General features: G+C 35.8%; 1 protein-coding gene across 3 annotated transcripts; it reads left to right on the plus strand.

Annotated features, from left to right (window-relative positions):
• The first annotated feature begins 18,968 nt into the window (after window positions 1–18,968).
• LOC111919110 (uncharacterized) lies at window positions 18,969–22,697 on the plus strand. Of its 3 annotated transcripts, none has more exons than XM_052765324.1 (6): window positions 18,969–19,127; window positions 19,295–19,409; window positions 20,147–20,552; window positions 20,641–20,669; window positions 20,832–21,818; window positions 22,392–22,697. In XM_052765324.1, the coding sequence occupies exons 3-5, from the start codon at window positions 20,228–20,230 to the stop codon at window positions 21,798–21,800; spliced, it is 1,323 nt and encodes a 440-aa protein (XP_052621284.1). In that variant the 5' UTR covers window positions 18,969–19,127; window positions 19,295–19,409; window positions 20,147–20,227; the 3' UTR covers window positions 21,801–21,818; window positions 22,392–22,697. The 3 variants fall into 3 exon arrangements, with proteins under 3 accessions (XP_052621284.1, XP_052621285.1, XP_052621286.1); XM_052765325.1 differs by having other exon boundaries at window positions 22,482–22,697; XM_052765326.1 differs by having other exon boundaries at window positions 18,986–19,127; window positions 19,346–19,409.
• Window positions 22,698–22,900: the final 203 nt, after the last annotated feature.

Consider the following 22,900-nt stretch of genomic DNA (forward strand, 5'->3'; position numbering starts at 1 on the left):
ATTTTCTAATATCAAAATCATATCTTAATGGATATCCTTTATACCACTTAATAACATCTTTGATATCTTTAAAAAATGAACCCATAAGAGGTATCCAACTAGCTTCAACTCTTGAATCCAAAAGAAAGAACCATCAACTCTAATGAATTGTTTGTAAGAGCCATATTGTGCTGCAACATTGTCACTTTGAACTACAAAAAAAATATCACCATGTTAACATATAACTAAAATAATTTGCATTCATATGACTTTAATCATAAAACACCACAATGTTAACATATGCATGTTATCATTGTTGATATTTATAAATGTAGGTTTAATGTTCTATAAGAATAATATGCATTATCATGAACTTACCAGCAACATCATGTTAATAATTAGTATTAATAAATATATGTTCAATATTTTATAAGAATAACTCATAGCAGTAACAAAATTATCTTGGGTTTCCAATTGATTCTCATCATTATGGATAATCTCTTAATCATCGTCACTGAATTGATGATTTTCTTCATCATGATGATTTCTTTCAATTTAATGCATATCTAAAGCATTGATACATATTACAATGGGTTTCTGATTGATTTTCCTTGTTATTAAGAACTTAATCATTAGAACCGAATTGATGATTTTCTTCATTGTGATGATTTTTTTCCAATGTCATGCATATCTAAATCATCCATAAATGTTATCGTTATTGATAGTAATAAATGTATGTTCAATATTTTATAAGAATAATATGCAGTAACATGAACTTGTCACCAATATGATGTTAATGAAAAGCAAACAAGTGACATATTACTAAAAAACATATTGATTGAATGAAAGTTTAAAATCAAACAATGAAAGAGATGATGCATTGCCAAATAACATATTATAGGTTAAATTGTGTTCTATGTTAAACAGATTCAATCAATCAATATGATGTTTCATGGCTGAAATCACGAATCATACATATATGAATCAAAGAAATCACTAATAGCTTGAAGATTTAATCAGCTCGTGTTACTAGGTTAAAAATTAAATATGTTATATGCAAGTAACAATGAAAATGATGAAAATTCAAACTGTGATCAATTGACGATATTATGATGTAGAGTAAAAGTCACAACTTGAAAGATCGTAAGCAATTGTTGAAGATGAAGATTAGCAAAAATTGTTGAACACTTGAACCTCAAACTTGGATGAAATCAGTGATACAGAGTTAAAATTGATAACAACCTTGTAATGAATTACTAATGTCGATAGATAGACATAAACCTCAATCACTCAGATTATCACTTGCAGATGAAGAAGAATGAAGAATATGAACTCCAAAAACACAAAAATCACGACTTTAAAAGCTATGATTTAGCATTGTCTGATCAATGAATGTCCATCTCAAATCGATTATAGGTTGAAAGAATTGAAAATTTAAGGATATAGAATATCTATTAGTGTGAATTGAAGATCAACAAATGTTGTCCAAGCGAAGATCTTGGTAGAAAGATCGAAGCAGATGGGTTTGTGATGACGCTAACATTGTGTATCAGATCCGATGATCTAAAACTTAACCTAATTACTAACATGCCCCTAATTAACTAATCAATTAGATTAATTTGTGTTAATCATGTTTTTTATGAGCCACAAGATCAGTTATGATCAAAGGCTACGATTTGGTCCTCATATCTCACAAAATATCATTTGTTATTCATATATATATATATATATATATATATATATATATATATATATATATATATATATATATATATATATGTTTGTGTGTGTAACGATAAATCATTCAAAATTCAGTTCAAATGAGGAGTATACAACTATTCTTATGGATAGTTAAAGAGTTTGGAAGATAATTATGAATTATTTCAATTAAGACTGAATTCCTTAACAGTAAGTGGCAAGTAATTCATAACTAATACAACATGATCTCGCACAATATTATATCCTACTACATAATATGATACTAAAAGATAAATATCAAATCATTTGTAAGTATAACGTTGAAGAACCACTTCAAATACCACATGATCTCGCATAATATTTATTGAGAGTAATAGAGGTTTAATGCCAAGAAATGTATAACAACATTCTTTATGATTTGATGGGACATATATACAACAATTGACAACCCATCGAAAAGAATATTAAGTAGATGTAATTTTTATTATTTTTATTATGTAATTTTAAAATTTATGAATTAATGAAAGGTTTTCAATATTACTTAATCTTATATTCATATTTTTTTATTAAATAATATGTACATTAAAAAATAATAAATTTAATGTGATAGAAAGTGACGAGCACATCCCTATGAATGATGTGGAGCGGTGGAGAGTGAAAAATGATATATCACTGAAATAACGCACTTATATGGAATGATGAGACGGTATCATAACTATAGTCTTACTAAAAAATAACTCAATAGATATTTAAATTACAAATAATATTTATATTTTTTTATATCTTATCACTAATTAGGTTTCTTCAAGTTTCTTGACTTAAACATGGTATTTAGTCCATGTCATTATGCATATATGTAACGTCCCAAATTTCGAGTCCAAAAATTTCACTTTAATTAACTGATTATAAAAACATTCATAAGAAAACTACATAAAAATATATATATCATTTCGTAAATCAATATATCATGTATGGAAACCTAAATCATAAAATAGTAACATGTCAGAGTACAATCCCAAAATATCTCAAGTGCGGAAAATCAATGCGTGTGTGTATGATGTGCTGCTACCGCGTCAGCTCCTTCCCCTTCGTAGAAGAGGTACCTGAAACCAAAACTGTAAACTGTTAGCACGAAGCTTAGTGAGTTCCCCCATCGCACCGCATACCATACCATCATATAGTATACATACCGTCGGGCAATTCTGGGGTGCCCGACTTACCCGATACGACCATTCTGGGTTGCCGACCTACCCGTATCAAGCCATTCGGGGGTGCCGACCTACCCGTGTCAAGCCATTCTGGGATGCCGACCTACTCGTGTCAAGCCATTCTTAGGTGCTGACCTACCCGTCGGTCCTAACAACCGACCCTCGGGGACTATTCCACCCCCTATATCTACTATCACATATATCATAACATACACATACTATCAGACATATATGGGGTGTCCGAACTACCCTTCGGTCCTAACAACCGAACTTGGGGACTGTTCCCCTCCTACTACCACTATCACGTATAACATATCATGCCAGCATATAAACATATCATCACATACTGTCAGACATATCTGTTGGATTAATTTCTAAGTCCATAACTATAATTGGTAAGACTTGACCCGACCCGGCATGGTCCATTTGGGTTGCATGGCATCATGCATTTGGATAGACTAAAATGAGAGAAATAACACTTAAGGTTTGTTAATATATTATAAGTTCTAATTTATTAATAAGATTATTTAATTAGTATTGATCAAGAATTAATCTAGGATTAATTAAGTGATCAAAAGAAGACTAATTAAATATATGGTTGATTGTGTAGATCATCCATACTTGTATAGTGGGCTAATGCCTCATGGATTGTCAAGTTGGGCTTAAACCCATAAGATGCTCCATGTGACAACCCGAAATTTCCATTATGTACAAACAATATCAAGTCAATAGAAGTTAGATCAGTAGCAGTAAATTTTCAGACTTTTGGTATAAGTTTGAGTATTTCAGGATTCACACTAAAAGGGATATCAGGAGAGAGGATGCACTAGGGTATTGTGCAACTATGTTATTCCAAAACTCGTTGATATTAGAATTCAATGCCTGAATAAAAATATTTTCTGCCAAAAATCCCAGGAGTATATATATGATTTTGAGCCATAATTATTCATTTGTTACATTTCCAACTAGAGAATAGCCGATTTTTCTCTCACAGATCTTCGGACTTTCGTCCCAAAACAAGAGTACTTCTATCTAAGTGTGTTATAAGGCTTGTTATGTGTCTAATACACTAGAAATCATAGGAAACCATCAAGATTTAAGAGTTTACAGCCCAAGAACATCTTAGACTGTAAACCCTTCTTTAAGGGACAAATGATGCCCTAGTCCCTTCCTCTTGCAAAGCAACTAGCTTAGACTCGTATCCTAATGTATTTAGGACTAGAAAACACCCCTAGAACACCAAGAGTAAGGTGTTCACAGCCCAAGGAGTTCTTGGACCGTGAACTCCAAACAAAAGGGCCAAAGTGTGCTTTAAACTCTCCTTAAGCCTTAGACACTAGCCTAGATTCATTCCTAGTTAAATTAGGGACTTGAAAACACCAAAAACACCCTTTCCATGGGAGATTACGGCCGTAATCCCCAAGGGGTTTGGTCCCAGGGCCGTGAACTCCTCAAAGGAGTTATAGGATGCCCTAAACTCTTCCAAAGACCATGCCATTAAGTAGAAATGCTTCTTAGGGTCTTATAAAGCCTCAAAACATCAAGTGGTCAAGTAAGTAGGAGCTTACGGCCGTAAACCCATGAGTTTACAACCGTAAACTCCTTTGTTGATGACCATAGGGCCGTAAACTCCATTATGGAGTTTTCCTTGAACCCTACACCCACTAACCTTTCCCTACAACACTTAGATGCAATCCTCGAGGCTTAAAACACTTGTTAAAGGTGTTTAACATGTCCTAGGGTGTATTGACTTTGTTTATTAGTTGTTTATAGACTAATTTGATACATATATGTGATATTATATGTTAACTAGGATCATAGTGTGTGTTCAAGACTTCACTTGACACCTAGCAATCCTACATCTTCAGTTCATCCGTACCACTCACTACAGGTGAGTTCATACCCCTTAACCAATGTTTTAAACGTTTTTAAATGTTTTATGGGGGGTATAAGTAGAATCACGCTAGTTATTATATCAATCACATGTGATTAATAAGCAACATTCAAATGATTTACTACTCATTAGTTGTTTTACCAAACAGTTTTCTTCACGTGATTTTCATAAACGTTTCATATGTTTAAAGCTCCTTATTAAATTGTTCATTTTACACTGTATGTTTCATTTCAAACTCATTTACAATTGTGTTTCAAACAAATGTTTCTTTATACTTAAACTGTTTTATCAAACAAATGCTTTCAACCCGTTTTATAGATTCACATCAAGTCGATCTTTTCTTAGATAATAATTATGTTCAAAGGTTTTAAAAAACTTATTTTATGCTTTTATATTGTCAATTGCATGCCTATACATGTATAGTTATATAAGAAACGTTTAAAGGACTTAGGAAAGCTATCCGCCTTATTTCCTTTTCGCCGTTGAGATATGGTATGGTGGGGTACCGGGTATCCGTCCGAAAGTCGTTTAAATATTAGTTATGTATCATGTGTACGTATATAGTCATAAAGGTTCTTCCAGTCAGTTCAATACCCTTGGGTAGCAAGGGTACACTTCCATGTTCATACGTACCAGTTATATTACTAGTAAGCTACCATATGGGTAGGTTAGGAAGATACTAATACGTTTACTAGAATGCGGAATCATACCACGAGTCAGTTCATTCATGAGTCTATACATGCTAGATAGAGAGAGAACACACATTACAGCTAGTACATACAGTACATTACTATACATGCTAGATAGAGAGAGAACACACGTTACAGCTAGCACACGCAGAACATTACAGTACATTACTATACTATTACATAGATATGTTTACATGATTACGCTTACATGAGTACGTTTACATAGATACGTTTACATATACGATAATAGGACAGACATCACTAGGTGCTATAGCATGGAACGATTTCAGGATCTAACTATACCAATGAATCACAACGCATTGTGATAGTTATATTGGGTATACATGATCATAGTAATATGGATGTTCACGGCTTGCAAATATGCAAGGGTCGTGTATGGGTCCCAAAATCCCTTTGACAGGGGAGCGTCTAGCCTGGGATCTAGCCATCACATTATGTCTTATCCCTCAAATAAGGCAATATTAGTACAGAAGTAGTCATTTGTTACAAATACTACAGTACTTACAAAATTACCATAGACTTAAGGTAATTAGTACGGTTGTAGTTCGACACTACACCATAGTACTATTTCATTTTCCCATTACATTCAATTTGTGAACATTCACACGATGCACGGTAATGTAGAAGCTATATTTTTGGTTAATGATAGTCAGATTTGGGAAAATACACACTCTTACAAGAGACACACACACAGATACTAGATGCCTTGGTAGAAGGATACTTTTAGTAGGAAACATAGGGTTTTCTAGGTTATTCAAAACTTTTACATACTCATACTTACAATTGCAGTCTTACAAATACTTACAGTTCATATACATACAAATACTTACATTTCAAATACATACAAATACTTACATACAAATTAAGACACTAAAATACTTATGATCTCACCAGCTTTAAAGTTGATACTCTCTTTCAAAATAACTTGTATCCTCAGGTCAACAGTAGACAGGTACTGATGCAAGGTTTAGAGAAGATGGAGCTCGTTCAAGACTCATCTTTCATTTTGATTTATACTTTAGTGTTTATTATAATTTGACAGAACACACTTGTATTAAAATTATATTATTAATGCAATGGATGATGTTGTTGCTTGTTTACTACTTTTCAATGTTGTGATACTGTACATGACGTCCTTCGCCCCAGAATGTTTCCGCCGTTCATGGTTTTGAGGTGTGACACTCCATGGATGCTCCATGGTATATTTGAACCCATGGATCTGTTGGATTAGTGTCTAAGTCCATAACTATTTTGGTATGTACTTGACCTGATGGTGCATGGTCCTTTTGGGTTGCCTTCACCAAAGCAACTTAATAGGATGAATTATGGAGAGAAAGGATTAAATATGATTTATTAATATATTATGAGAATAATATATTAAAGGAGAAATCATATTGTTTAATTAATATTAGTCAAGAATTAATTGGTAATTAGTTTTGTGACTAAAAGAGATTAATTAAACTTAAGGGACTGGAATTGTAATTATAAGATAATTGCAATTTTGGGCCATGGATTGTCTTGTATTAAGGGGTGGACAAATTCTATGGAGAAACCCATAAGGAAATCGTCCAAGGCCTTAATTAAAGGGGTCCATGGGTTGCTTAGGGCTTAAGCATCCAAATTAGGGTTTCCTTGTTAGATAACCCTAATAGCCTCACTATATATAGATCCCTTAAGGACCAAAAACGTGGACATGACTCCTTCTAGGGTTAGAACACGTTTTGAGTAGCCTCCATCCTCTCTCCTCATCATCCTCTTGCTTATGGTGTTTGTGAACCATTAAAGGAGTGACACTTGTGACTCTAAGCTTTCTAAAGTCAATACAAGAAGGATTTGGGATTGTTATTTCTATATAACAATCAAGGTATGATCTAAACCCTTATTTATATGTTATATTGATTATCATACACTAGATCTAGGGTTTATAGTCTTGGATGAATTGCATGTACAATAGAGAAACCTAGATCCAAGCATTAGGGTTTGTATGAGCACATAGGATGTTCTTATGACCAAAACCCATCAGTGGTATCAGAGCCTAGACTGGTTTCTATTTTATTGATGCATTATATGATTGAAAATTTTGATTTTTTGGTTTCTGGAGGCTGGACTCGCCGAGTCCATGCTTGACTCGACGAGTCAACTCGTCAGATGGAGCAATCTTTGCGATTTCTTACTGTTTTTGCTTATGGAAAATTGTCTTATCATATTAGATCAATATAAATCCGATTTTATGATATATTTGACTATATTCTTGATCTAATTGAAGATATTTATCAATTAATAAAATATTTGTTTCCTTATGTGATAATTGATTAATTATTTTGATTAAATTGGTAAATTGTTTTGCAAGAAATCATTAAATAAATCAAATATGGATAATTATGTGATTAATTGTTAATTAAGATTATTTGTTATTTGATCCTTGTGTTATGAAAAGTTTCATATTTTCCCCTCTAGGTTTTATAGTTTAAATTTGAACCCAAAAGTTTTGTTGTTTTGAAATTTAAATAGTTAAAACCCTAATGTTTTGAAAAAGGTTTCAAAACTTGCCCTCAAGTTTTGGAATTTAAATTTTGATTAATTGTTTAATTTTGATGTATATTTAAATTCTAAACCCTAATGTTTTGAAATGTTTCAAAATTTGCCCTCAAGTTTTGGAATTTAAAAGTTGATTAAAAGTTTAATTTAGGAATGTTAAATTCTAAAACCCTAGTATTGTTTTGAAAAGATTCAAATCACACCCTTATGGTTTTATTAATTAATTAAGGTGTATAATTGAAAGAAGTTTAATAAATCCATAAAAAGTTTAGGTTTACAATTTAATTGAATTAAAAGTATAATTGTTAAATTAGACCACCTAGTATTTTAAAAGTGTAAAATACACCCTATACTATATATATAACATTAAAAGTCTAACATTATATATATGTATGAGTAAAAGTCAGTCTTACCGTTAGTAGGCCTCATTCACGAAGCTGGTCTATAAGGGGTGTTTAAGGAAATTGCCTATAAAATGGCGATTGAATAGGTATCCACTCTTACCCACCGCACTCTTGACTAGTGGATGGTTGTTAGCCGAACGGGTAGGATAGGACAAAACCTTCCATTATAAGTATAATGAATTACTAAAGTAACTAAATGTTTTTCAAATTCCCAATCTTAGTTACTTAGGCAAAAGTGAATTGATGCAATTCCATGAAATTACACTTTGTGCCCTTGCGAAGACGTTAGTGGAGCGTGTGTGGTTTACCGGCACACTAAATGGTTCTAAGCAAAGGTAGCAAAGGGTGACTCAATGTTTGTCATAGTTCGATGGAGCGTGTGTGGTTTACCGGCACATCGAATAGGTGACTGTAACATGTGGGGGCACCATGTAGTTTGCATGGTTATTCACACCCGCTTTGTGATCCTCGGCATCCCAGTCACAAACTAGAGGGGCATATCGAGATTTAAACATGTCATTGAAAGTTCAATGAATCTCAAAGGATCTAGGAGTTTTCATAGATTTAAAACTTAAATTTCTTTTTCGTTTTTTGTGGTGGAAATTAGTGAACGTCATTCACTTACCTTCAAATATTCTGCAATTAGGGTTACGACATCCCTCTCCCGAGTTGTAGAATATTGTGTTGGGTCCTGGCCTTAGTATCTCATTTTGGTGATTTACTAAGGACTCAATCAATCAACTAACTTGAATTCGTTTTCTCCCGTTTTGTAGATGTCAAAGTTCGACAACTATGGTCTTCCCAAATCCCGTGGAACAAGCTTTCCACATGAAGATGATATTCCACGATTCGATCGAGGAACAAGATATCATGCTTCACTTCCTCTACCTCCTCCAATTATTCTCTCTAACCCACAAGTTCGAAGGCTTGAAAAGTTCAAGCTCACTCAAGCCCTTTTGGCGAGTAAACATAAAGAAGGAAAATCAGTGTGTGCACACGTCCTAGGGATGAAGCCACACATTGATAGGTTAAGAATGTTGGGATCCGTTGTCTGTGAGGAGATGGCTGTTGATTGGGTTCTTCAGTCACTTCCTAAATCATATCGTGAGTTCGTAAGAGAGTAATATATGATGAACTGCGACGTGACCCTTATAGATCTCACCTATATGCTTATTGCTGCTGAATCAGCAATGGTTTGGCGCAATAGAAAAGCAAAGCTGATTGGTGAATCTGCCTTCAAGAACTCTATGGATATAGACAATGGCAACGAAAGACATGCTATGATCGAAAAGTTTGATCATAAGAGAAAGGCAATGTCTAAACTACTTCCGTGTCCTGTTCCAAAAGAGTCAATTTACTTTTATTGCCAAGAGAAGGGGCATTGGAGACGAAGCTGCCCTATTTACCTAAGAGATCTAAGAGATGGGAGAGTCAAAATGTATGGCTTTGCTTTAGGTAAAAAAAAATCCATTGACTAACTCTTTTAAGCTCCTATTCTATATTCTTAATACATAATGTGATAAGATTACAATTGATGTTTTGTAGGATCGAAGAAAAAAGAGGAAGCTTAAGGGAAGAAGTGAGCAGAATCTAACCGTGAAGAAATGGATTTCGATCGCATTACTTGAAGATTAGATTCTTGAGCTACCACTTAGAGTTAGAATAAGATTGCTAAGAAATATGTATTAGCATAGTTTTTCAAAGAATTGCATTGTAAGGACAACTTTTTCCGCAATAAAATAAATTTTGATTTTTATATTATTTATTTATCCTTGCAATGGCGTATATAAAAAAATTGATGTTAGAATGCTTCTATTATTAGCAATAATGGATTTGATTCTTAATTATGGAAATGTCCGAATATAGAAAGTTTCTCATCGCCCAAGTTTCAATTGGACAGAAACTTGGAATCATGCAACTTGGTTGCACGATGAATGAGAAATTTCATATTTGGAAATTAGACTAATTCATTGACAAAGTGTCAAGTGAAGGACTAGGAGATCGAGTACACAAAGTTGTGTGTTGATCAAAGTCCGCCATAAGAGTAAAAAAAAGATATTCGTCATGATTACTAAAGGTTTAGTAAATATGATTATGCTTATAAGATTAAGTGTAATTCTGAATTGATTGAAAATGTTTAAATCAATAGCAGAACGAATAAGAAGAATCAAGTAGGCAGAAAGATAAAAGTTTCTCCATTCCAAGAAGAAGGGAGAGTACCTTTTATGCTTTATGATAAGTCTTAATGATTAAGAACCATATCTCAATTAATCCTCTAAGTGAGTCTTAGTACAATTGCATGTCTAAGAAGAGGAATCAAGAATTGAAGAAATGGTTAAATCAATAAGTCAATCATACTTCGTTCTCAAAGTTAAGATTGTGACATTGAGTGATAAGTGTTAAGAAGGTTTATAACAATCATCAAATGTGGAAAGTTGTGATGTCTTGGATAAGACAAAGACCAACTAAGACCAATTTATGAAGTGTTTTGATAAAAACTACACTAACTCTTGAATATTTGTTTGTCAAGAAATGTTTATTGACAAGAGAATCTTATATGTCAAGGAGTCAATGGGAGTCTTATTGGTCTTGAAAGGTTTCAAGAACAAATCAAATAAACCTTATCGATCATCACTAGCACACGAGTTGAGGTTTACAACCTATCGTGTTGACATTATTTTGTTTCTGTGCCAATCCAATCAAGTTAATTATGCATGTGAGTCCTATGAGTTCTCATTTGAATGCATAAAAGGCAAGGACCTTGATCAATGGAAAGGAAATTGATAAGAAAAGGTGAGCTGCTTAACTACTTGGAAGACATGGTGGGCAGCTGTGCTACCATAACGCAAGAAATCGAGATTAAGAAAGTTCGATCCATATGAGTTTGAATTTGTCGTAAACTTTGGTTTTAACAAATTCACATGGATAGGAACACATACACCGTTTAAATATAAGTGTCATAAGATTTCCTCCTTCATGAAAATGATTGTGAGGAAATGCTTTCACTAAGAAAGATTTTAAGAAGATAGTGATTGTAAAATTGCATTCTCGAATTCGATTATGGTTATGGTATCCCTTTCCATGATTTGAATTGAGAGGTTTGGCAATTAGTCTTAATTGTTTAGACACACATATGAACTATCTAAGGCAAAGATGTATAAGTTCAAGAAGTCTTGATAAAAGATTATCAAAGCACTAAGTATTAGAAACATGAACTTAAGAAATTCAATAAGCATTGTTTTTCTGAAAGTTAAGCTGTGTCTGAATACATGTCAAAGCTAGTGGGAGCATAAGTGTTATGTTTATAATAATCATCATGATAGTGTGAGCATAAATGTTATGATTGTATGATTATTAAGGCACGTATTGCAAGTTGGCAATATTAATTATAGAAAACAAGAGTTATACCTTGCAAAGTCGTAAGGGTTGTAAAGTTGTTTTGCTATAATTAAGGGAGAGAATGTTATGCTTCATTTCAAATCTAAAGGCTTAGGTTGTGGAATGTTAATAACTTAGTCAAAGAAACATAGTGTGTTCTTAAAATTTCGATTATGATTACGGCATTCCTCTTCACAATTCGAATTTTGAGAACATAGCAAATAAAACATTATGGCAAAAGATTGATAAAGTATCAAATATTTATGTAAGACATTATGCATCGTGTCCTATACGCTTCGGGTATAGGATCGATTGCAAATGCTTTAATATTTGACCATTCTAAAATTTTCCAAATGTCTAGCGTATTTAGAGGGGAAAGGGACTAGAATCGGTTTTGACTAAAATAATTAAACAACTATCAAAGGACAATCCAAAGTTCGACGAGGATTGGTTGCTTGTGAGTAGTTGGAAGCATGGTATTGAATGGACCATATCGACATTATTGTGAATAGAAAATATTCTATTAAGAATGAGTTGTCATATGGAAAATATGGAAATGTTTCCATATTGGATGGACCATATCGACATTATTATGAATAGATAAGATTCTATTAAGAATAAGTTGTCATATGGAAAATATGGAAATGTATCCATATTAGAAATTGAATATTGAAAAATCTATGACTAGATTAGAAACCTTTATGCAAAAGGATGTTCAAAGGAATGTACTTTGAGTGAGAGACATCATATCTAAGGAATTGTCTTGTAACAATCTCCGATAGAAGACTTTGTAATATCATTGGCAATAATCTTTGTGACTTTGGTGCAGTGACATTACGAAAGGATAAGTTGCATAGAATGTTAGAATCTAGCATATTCTATAAGTAGCAAGAATTTGATATTCTTTCACTTATGGAAAAAGGATTTGGAGTTGTGAAATGAGAATGATTGGAAATGTGCTCAATTTGGTCTATTTCACAAAGTAAGAACCATAGGTAAATATTGTGTGCATGCTAGGAGCATGGGACAAGTGTAATAATTCAAGTAAGAAGTTGATTACCCGAAACAACAAGTAATGAGTAATCGATATGGTGATAAATAAAAGGTGTTTTATTTATACTCAAAGGTTTGAGGCCATATGAGATTAGTATTATTCTTGTGTTTCACTTTGCATGTTTTGACTTCCAGAATAATTTAATTGGTTAAGAACAACCAAATTATTCAAACGGGCCACAGTCGTTCATATGTTGGAAGTAGATATGAAAGAAGACTGCCGTGAATTGGTGTGTGGATTGTCTAAAGAGTATTAGACATAAGCAAATGTTTGCTGCAACGTTCATGAGTGCTTATGAATATGATTTGAGCATTGGATTAAACCCACGCTCACTTGGATCACTCCATGAATTGTATCACGAGTGATTGGTGAGACGATAACATCTTATATTCTTGAAACCGAGATGTGTGAGTTGTATCTTGCAAATCGGTTGCACATTGATAATATGTAAACGCACTAGTAACTTGGTGTCACAAAACATATTGTTGTGTGTAATTCGGTGAGTGAGTGCAAGCGAGCATTGAATCAAAGTTTATCCATTCCTTTTATCCATAATAGGATAAAAGCGATATCTTTGTGCCCCTCGATGATTTAGTGATGACAAACGTAAATGCTCGGCCGGGCTAGGACTAATTTGATTTGTTCAATTAGTCAGTCGTCATAAATCGGAATTCGAGATATAGTACAAAGAGAATGATTTGAAATCATATCTCATATGATATCTAGAATGGAGGAATATATGATCCCTTATCTAAGGACACGCGTATCTGATATGATCAGAGTTGACAGCGGCTTTGGAAAGCTACGATTGCAGATCAGGATCTGAAGTCATACGCAGAACAGTTATTAGACTTATCCAAGTGGGAGACTGTTGGATTAGTGTCTAAGTCCATAACTATTTTGGTATGTACTTGACCCGATGGTGCATGGTCCTTTTGGGTTGCCTTCACCAAAGCAACTTGATAGGATGAATTATGGAGAGAAAGGATTAAATATGATTTATTAATATATTATGAGAATAATATATTAAAGGATAAATCATATTGTTTAATTAATATTAGTCAAGAATTAATTGGTAATTAGTTTTGTGACTAAAAGAGATTAATTAAACTTAAGGGACTGAAATTGTAATTATAAGATAATTGCAATTTGGTCCATGGATTGTCTTGTATTAAGGGGTGGACGAATTCTATGGGGAAACCCATAAGGAAATCGTCCAAGGCCTTAATTAAAGGGGTCCATGGGTTGCTTAGGGCTTAAGCATCCAAATTAGGGTTTCCTTGTTAGATAACCCTAATAGCCTCACTATATATAGATCCCTTAAGGACCAAAAACGTGGACATGACTCCTTCTAAGGTTAGAACACGTTTTGGGCAGCCTCCATCCTCTCTCCTCATTATCCTCTTGCTTATGGTGTTTGTGAACCATTAGAGGAGTGACACTTGTGACTCTAAGCTTTCTAAAGTCAATACAAGAAGGATTTGGGATTGTTATTGCTATATAACAATCAAGGTATGATCTAAACCCTTATTTATATGTTATATTGATTATCATACACTAGATCTAGGGTTTATAGTCTTGGATGAATTGCATGTATAATAAAGAAACCTAGATCCAAGCATTAGGGTTTGTATGAGCACATAGGGTTCCTTTGGGACTTGGAGCCTATTTAAACGTCTCATTCTCTCCCCTAGGGTTCCTTTACTGCCTCTCTCACCCAGAATATGAACCCTAAGCCTCCATTGTTGTGCATTCAAGCTTCCAAGTCATTTTTGGGTAATTTGAAGGAAGAAGAAGGAGGGGAATCATTGAAGCTTCTAGGATTGGCCTTAGATCTGGAGTTTGTGGAACCTTTCTGAGTTATTGAAGGTATTGAGTCGTTTCTTTCCTTTAGATCTTCTATGGTTGTGAGATTTGGGGCTTTTAAGCCATGGTTAGTCATCCATTTGAAATAGAAGCCGGATCTGGAGTTGCTACTTCAGATCTAAGCATATTTTGGTCCTGAGAAGCATAAAGTATCTGCCCATGAGTTGATTATGGAGCCTCTTTACCTTAAACCCTAGTTTATGGTGTATTTTGCCTAGATCTCCTTCTCTACACGTAAAGTTTGTAACTTTACGTGAGGAATAGGCTTGGGAAGGGTAGATCTACAGTTTGGAGTCCATGCATGACTCAAAAGTCCTCTACATGTGTGGAGATCTGAATGGACTCGGCGAGCCCTTTGAGTGGACTCGGTGAGTAGCATGAAGATTTGGAAGAACTCGACGAGTGGGATGAACAACTCGTCGATTCAGATGAAGTTGGGCAGGAACTCGGCGAGTTGGAAGAACAACTCGGCGAGTCTGTTGAAGATTGTCTTGGACTCGGCGAGTCTGTTCGTGGACTCGGCGAGTCAGGTCGCGAAACCCTAAACCCTTCGAGTTGAGACTCAAATCAGTGAGTCGAGTGGAGACTCGGTGAGTTGGACAGATCAGGACTCAGAAATCGGTAGACTCGACGAGTCATGGACTGACTCGGCGAGTCGAGTCGCGAATGGAAGAACTCTGAACATATGAACTCGGCGAGTCAATAGGGTGACTCGGCGAGTAGGGTTGACCTGGAAGGTTGACTTTGACCAGGAATTTGACATTGACCAGAGTTGACTTGGTTGTCTTTCGGGGGTCAGTCAGACTCAGTGTTGCGTTGATAGTGGTAGCTCGGGGAGCGAGTGGAGTAGGAGTTCAGAGAGTTGTCGGGCAGCGGCTAGTGGGATCATCAGCAAGTTCAGCCAGTGCAAGTGAGTTTCCCTTTGTATGAATGGGTCTACGGCCACAATGCCGGCCCATGTAGCTATGAGTAGAAGACCCGGGGGTTAGCCCTAGGCACAGTATGCTAGTATGATATTCGGGACGAGGTCCAATGATAGAGGGCGGGTGCCCAAGGAATGGTTTATGTGATAGTTTATACTTGTTGTCTGTGTGATACTTGTATGTGCCTGGTAGGGAGGTGAGTGTGGGCGAGGTCCCGTATCTCACCAATATCATAGTGTGGATGGTGTTCCACATCTCAGTAGCAGCAGATCAGGGGCGAGGCCCAAGTTAGGGAAGGAGTGAGGGTGGGTTGGGCCCGTACTTCACTATCAGCAGGAGTATGGACAGGGTTCCATGACTCATCAGTAGCAGGACAAGGGCGAGGCCCAGAGATAGGCGAGGCCTTAGGACAAGATCCGTTAGTATGTGTTTAGCTTATGTGATGTGATGTGATATGTTTATATGCTATTATATGTTAGTGGGCGACGCCCTGTGACAGGCGAGGCCTAAGTGAAACAGATTTGTATCCGAGCGGGGCTCGAAGCCAGGCGGGGCCTGGAGCGGCGGGGCCGTTGTAGCGGGTGAGGCCCAGGATAGCGGGCGTGGCCCAGTATGTGCAGTATGTGGTAGGGTGGGGAACTCACTAAGCTTCGTGCTTACGGTTTTCAATTTTGGTTTCAGGTGCTTCCGGTGGCGGAGGGAAGAGCTCGGGGTGATCGCATGGCACACACCATAGATTAGACAGTCTGGGAATGTTTACTCTGATAACGAACATGTATTTTGGAAATTAATACTCTGTTTATGTTTTGAAATGATGAATTTGCTTAAAGTAATGTTTTATTAAAAGAAATTTTTAGTCTTGAATTTTGGGACATTACAAAATGGAAAGCCATGACAATTAGGGTTTACCCTAATTGTCACTAACTATATAAGCATCATATTGTTGACAAAATCGGCACTAGAGTATATGTGAAAGGGATAGCCGATTTTCATGAAGTGTGGATTTCTCTCTAATCTATTCCAAGTGTATTTGGTGTTGTGCGAACCATTTGAGGTGTCACACTTGGGGCACTAGGCACTTAAGCTTCATGAAGACATTCTACATCAAAAAGGTATGTAATTCTAACTTAATATAGTCATATGAATCAATGTTATTATGCTAGTTAGGATGAATACCTTGGAAAGTTCATATTTGCATGTATAATAGAGAAAACATAGATCCAAGGTATTTAGGGTTGCATGTATATTAGGAGTGTTAGAATGCTCAAAACCCATCAATATCTGGGGTGCCTGACCTACCCTTCGGTCCTAACAACCGAACTCTACTACTATCGCATATAACATATCATGCCAGCATATAACATATCAGGTAGTAGCAAACCTAGATGATATCACAAAGACGATCATCTAACATACAACTCCTACTGGTGGGCCGGCATTATGGCCGTAGACCCACCGCTACTGGAAGGTAACTCACCTCAAACGAGTAGTTGCGCGGGAAATCTCTATCTGCTGCTGCTCCGGAAATCCTACAACTATAATCCCCACAAAACACTTAGTCAGAGTATGATATCTATTCTTAGGGTAAAATGACCATTTTACCCCTGACCAAGTCCAAGTCAAAGTCAAAGTCAACTTCCAGTTGACCTGAATCGCCGAGTTGGGCCGCCAACTCGTCGAGTCCCTATCCCTTTAACTGACCTTATCTACGTCTCTACTCGTCGAGTTTAGCAATGACTCGACGAGTTCTCCTTCTATATAAATCATCGAAGGATCCTTCATCCGACTCGCCGAGTTGTATGAACAACTCGTCGAGTTTATCCTCATCCTATGAACCAGTCCTGTCCTAGACTCGCCAAGTTGTAAGAAAAACTCGTCGAGTTCATCTTCAAATGCTAGGAGATTGCCTTGGACTCGCCGAGTCGGCTCATGCACTCGCCGAGTCCTATGAACTCCAAGACTATGGCTTATCCCAATACATTTAGGTCACTCCCCTGGACCCTCTAAAACCTTTATGACGCTCAACTGGGTCTCTTTGAACCATAACAGAAAAGGGGAGTCTAACCTCGGACTCGTCGAGTCCCAAGAACGACTCACCGAGTCGATACTGTCCAAGTCTATTCCTTCGATTTCTGGTGTAGAACTCTTGTCCAAATGATAGATCTAGGTCCCTAAACTCGATCTAGCACGTAAAGTTACGAACTTTATGTGCATGCATGGGACTTTGAGCCTAAAAGGCTCTAAAAGAGACTCTTAAGCTGCATGAGGGCTTCCATGGGTGCAAAAGCAGCCCTTTTCTGCCTTGTAACTCCTTTATGGACCTAGATCCGAAGCCTCAACCCCCAACCATGCTTGCAATCATGGTTGGTTACCAAGAATGGCTTATAAAGGACCCAAATCTCTTCAAAAAGGGGATCTAGCAAATGAACAAGCAAGGTATCGCCTTTATACCTTCTAGGGACTGCAAATGATGCACAAACTTGAACTCCCTTGGTCTTTTCTTGATCCCTCTAGGCCCTTCCTTCTTTCTTGTGATCAAAATCACCAAAAATCACCACAAATGCCTTTAGATCTCCACACACACAGTTAGGGTTTGCTATGGGGGATTTCTGGAAGCAATAGGGACGAAGGGTGGTTGGATGAGATGCTTAAATAGAGTGCAAATCCTTAGATTAGGGTTTTGTCCAGTCACAGTCTACTTGTCGATTCTGGAGGTTGAATCGACGAGTCCGTCATTTAAATCCCGTATCAAATTCGCTTCTACTCAACGAGTTGGGCCTTCAACTCGTCGAGTCCCAGGCCAAAATTGTAAAATACTTAAATAAAATATATACCAGGAACCAGGTGCTACAATATAACCAGAAAATACATTTTGATAAAATAATTTCTTAGATGCATTATCAAATCTCCAAAGATCAATTTTTTTAGGATAAGTCAGATTTGTCTAATTTATTAGACATTTTAGGTTCTCCCACCTTGTCCAGAAAAATAAAAAATAAAAAAACATATCATATCAAATGTTGATATGTATCACATTTAATGACATATTTAATGAAATTGATAATATTTTAATCCATTTGTGGTCATTTCATACGGGTAGTCATCATTTCATATGGATAGGAGTATAATATGAACAAATTGTAGGAGGATATTTAATTTCTCAAAATAAAAATTCAAAAAATAGTCATTAAACAAGAAATTTGAGCAAAAGTCGTTGGTTAAAATAACCTTTTGTAAAAATTATGCTATAGCAATATTTATAAGCAAGTGAAAAGTTAAGGGGCCTTTATAAAAGTACTAAATCTCCAAACGGCATATCACTAACGACGTTACTCTGAAAACCATCTAAAAACGACTTTCGCTCCACCATTTCCTCTGAAGAAGAATCAGATTCTCTCCCCTTCTCTCTCTCTCTCTTACACACACACACACAGCGCCCACTTCTTCTGCTTGTGGCGGCCGAGCGGTTAAATAGGTAGGGTTTGATCATCTCAGTTTTTGGTATTTGATAGATATTATGTGTATTGCATATGTAATATGTAATATGTAATATGTATATATCAAATTTCGAGGTTGAGATGATTAGGTGTGTTATTTATGTCAATTTGGAAAATTTATCCGTGATTTAATGTTTGTCGGCAGTTATTTCGGATCTCTGCTAGCTCTGGAGTGTTTGATTCGTATTATTTTTAGGGTTTCTGCGACTGAGGACTCGAAGCTCTTTCATCCTGCAAATCAGCAGTTGAATAGACTTCAGGTGATTTTTCGATTCATTTTTTTTACGTAGCTATTGATGGTTCCTCGGTAGTTTTATTCTCGATAATGAACAAAAAAAGGAGTCGGAACGAAATGGTACTTTGAGGTATCGAATGATATAAGTGTTATCGTTGGAGTAATTGGGTTTTCGTTGAATTCAGCGTCATTAGTTTCAATTGCTTCTGTTTACATAATAATTCATTTTCCTTTTACATATAGCTGTTAATATTCGAGGTTTCATGTCGTTGGAATCTGTAAATTGTAATTACTGTTGAATCAAAAACATTTGATTGTGTCTTCTTAGGTTATCTTAGGGTTTTAATCGGCCATTTCACCATGGTAACAACCATCTCACTATTACCAAATGTAATTTGTGCATTTTATGAATCTAAAAACAATACTTGAGCATAAATTTGAGGAGAATATATACATTTCTTCAATAGATTGTTTAATGCTATACTTAAGGAAAGACGCATTTATGTTTTCATTGATTGTTTCCAGTAATTTTCAGATAAAACTAAAGTAAACCAACCTTCTTCTTCCTTCCTGTTGGAGAAAGCATCTACCTTTTATATCATTGCTTACACCTTTTGCATTGAGTCAGTTTATTGATGCCTCTATTTATATTCTTCTCCTTTAAAAACTAGATTTTATCATTTTATACCCTTTACAGAATTCATAAACCTCTAAATCTCTATCATTTCATTAACCATTAACATCATCTTCACAAACATTCAGATTCAAGAAAACAACAATTCCTTCTTCAAGTGAGACAACATTCTGTATCTCTAGTTCAACAAATTTTCATGCAAGTATAACATGGGATCTGCCTGTTGTGTTGCTGCTAGAGATAGAACCATAACAGATCGATCTGGTAGTGATGTTCAAGTTGTTACTAGAAATGATCGATATTCACCTTCATGGAGTTTTCGATGGGATAACAGAGGGCGTGTAGCAGGTGAAGAATCCTCCATGAATTGTTTTTCTGATGGAGTGATTACAAATGATCGGTTAGACAATAAATCTCATACAACTGTAGAAACCGCATATGCAACAGAAGAAGGAAGCCCTTTGGATAGTTCTAGAAGTCTCACATGGCAAAAGTCTTCTTCACCTTCTCAAGAAATCGGGTTCCCTCAATCACGTCAGTTTATACTTTATAGTTTATACTAGTACGTATTTGATTTTTTTTTTTGTATTTTTTATTAAAATTCATCTACTTGTCCTTGCAGATCCTTTGAATTCCAAGAATCTTCCTGAGGTAAGTTTCTGTATGATATGACATGACATGACAGAACATGCTGTACTGCATTTTAGCATTTAAACTCTGACTAATGTATACATGACAAGACATACTGATACTGATACTTGATACTGATACTGATGTTAACAAAAGCAGCCTGACATTTATCTTTTTTTTTAGGGAAAGGAGTCAATGGGAACTCCATTAACTTCAGACCAATCTCCAACAAAAACATCAACGCCACCTCATTCAACTTCATCCTTGTCAGCATCACCTCTATCCTCCACCCAAGGCCACCTCCCGCCGCTCTCAACCCTAACCCCATCACGGTGGCCCCGCCCATCCCCAAACCACCACCACCACCTCCTCCGGCAAGTCTCCGACAGCCGAATCCGCGGCATAATGTCTCCAAACTTTTCAATATCCGAAGACGGTTCACCTTCACCTTTCACACACCCAGGGTGGGCCAACAAGTCAACCCGCGGGTCCCACGGCGGGTCATCCGATGCTTCATCTGACCCCACCTACTCCGAGCTCATGGCAATTTATAACAATAGCAAAAGATGGTCTTTCGATAGCGAATCTTTAAGTTTTAGTCGCGATAGGGTAAGCAGATGTAGTGGTAGGGTTTCTTCTTCACCTTCCATTGATGTTCAACCGTGTGGTGTTTGCTCCAAGCTTTTGACCGAAAGATCGTATTGGGGCAGCCAGAAGGTGGCGGCGGCGGCGGGGTTGGCGGCAAATGGGCTTCCGGTGGCGGCGGTTTTGATATGTGGGCATGTTTATCATGCGGAGTGTTTGGAAAACATGACACCCGAGGTTAACAAGTATGATCCCGCGTGTCCCGTGTGTACTTTTGGGGAAAAAAAGGTTTTTAAATTATCGGAAAAGGCACGAGGGGAAATGGATTTGAAGGGTAAGATTGGTAAATTGAGGAAAAGGGTGATTGATGGTGATTCGGTTTTGTTTGATGGGGTGAAAAGTAGAGGGCCAAGAATGGGAGCAAGTTCTAGTATGAAAAGTTCTTCGGGTATTGGAAAACCGTTTTTGAGGAGACATTTTTCTTTTGGGTATAAACCGAATAGATCTTTGTCGGATAATGGATCGAGAAAAAAGAAGTTTTTTTGGTCAAAATCGAACAAGGAGTGAAGTTTCTTGATTTAAAAGGTACCCTTTCTTGTCTTTTTCCCATCATAAATAAAAAAAGAATTAGAAACCATATATGGATATGTTCAATTTGATGTTATTTTCACCTTTTTTGTGTCGGATTTGTTTTAAACAAAGCTATTACTAAAATGGAATAAAAGAAAAGGATAATTACAAAAACAACCATTACATGATGTGACATTTAACAAAATTGATCACCTTTGACCACATAGGAATGGAATGGATAATGGAGTTGGAATGTAATCATCAATTCCATTACTTTATGGATTGGTTTCATTGCAAAAGTGTAAGCATTTAAAGGGCTTTATAGCCTAGGTTTCTTTCATACAAGGATTTTCCTTTTCTTCCTTTTTCTTTTTGCCTTTTTATGTCTTTTCATAAAGGGAGAGAATCTTTGAAGTGTTATATTTGTTGCTTTAACATCATTATTGAATATTAAAATTTTCCATTGTCCTTTTTTCTATTCATTTTGTTTTTACGTGTAATTTAGTAGTGTGAGTAGGACCTGAAAATGAATAAAAGTTTATTTTGTATATATGATAACTAATAAATGTTGGTAATTTTGGTTTATAGGTAGGAGTTGGTATAATATTTCTAAAGAAAGAGAAGAGATGATATATGATATATGATATATGATATATGATATATGATATATGTATGTAGTTGTTTCACCTTCATCATCTCCACTCCAGCATTGAGAGTTGAAAGCACAGGTGAATGAATATTCATTCATATACAACAACAGCTGGGAAGAATAATATTTATATATGATGAATTTCTAGATTTATTATTTGTTTTTTTTTTTTTTTAACTTTTCGTATTTTGTAAAGTATTATTATTAATGATTATTTTGTGTTAATTCTCTCGCATTTAAATGTATGTATTTTCTCAGCCCATAAATTTCTGGTCTTGATATAGTATGGCTTTGAGGTTATGCATGTTTTCTCATTTTTCTATATGCTGATTGCATTAGCACTTTGTAAAGGTTTTGATCTTTGGTAATTCGAGGAACAATTTTAGAACAGTTGTGAAATGAACGGCAACCTCCTTGGCACCAAGTTGTATCGAATTTCAACAACTAT

Source organism: Lactuca sativa, chromosome 7, assembly GCF_002870075.4.
Source record: "Lactuca sativa cultivar Salinas chromosome 7, Lsat_Salinas_v11, whole genome shotgun sequence".
NCBI classification, from domain to species: domain Eukaryota; kingdom Viridiplantae; phylum Streptophyta; class Magnoliopsida; order Asterales; family Asteraceae; genus Lactuca; species Lactuca sativa.

Excerpts from the sequence above, each read along its gene's own strand:
- LOC111919110 (XM_052765324.1), top strand. The coding sequence starts at position 20,228 with ATGGGATCTGCCTGTTGTGTTGCTGCTAGAGATAGAACCATAACAGAT. Across the intron at positions 20,553-20,640 it reads AATCGGGTTCCCTCAATCAC|ATCCTTTGAATTCCAAGAAT; the intron begins GTCAGTTTATAC and ends TTGTCCTTGCAG. Across the intron at positions 20,670-20,831 it reads ATTCCAAGAATCTTCCTGAG|GGAAAGGAGTCAATGGGAAC; the intron begins GTAAGTTTCTGT and ends CTTTTTTTTTAG.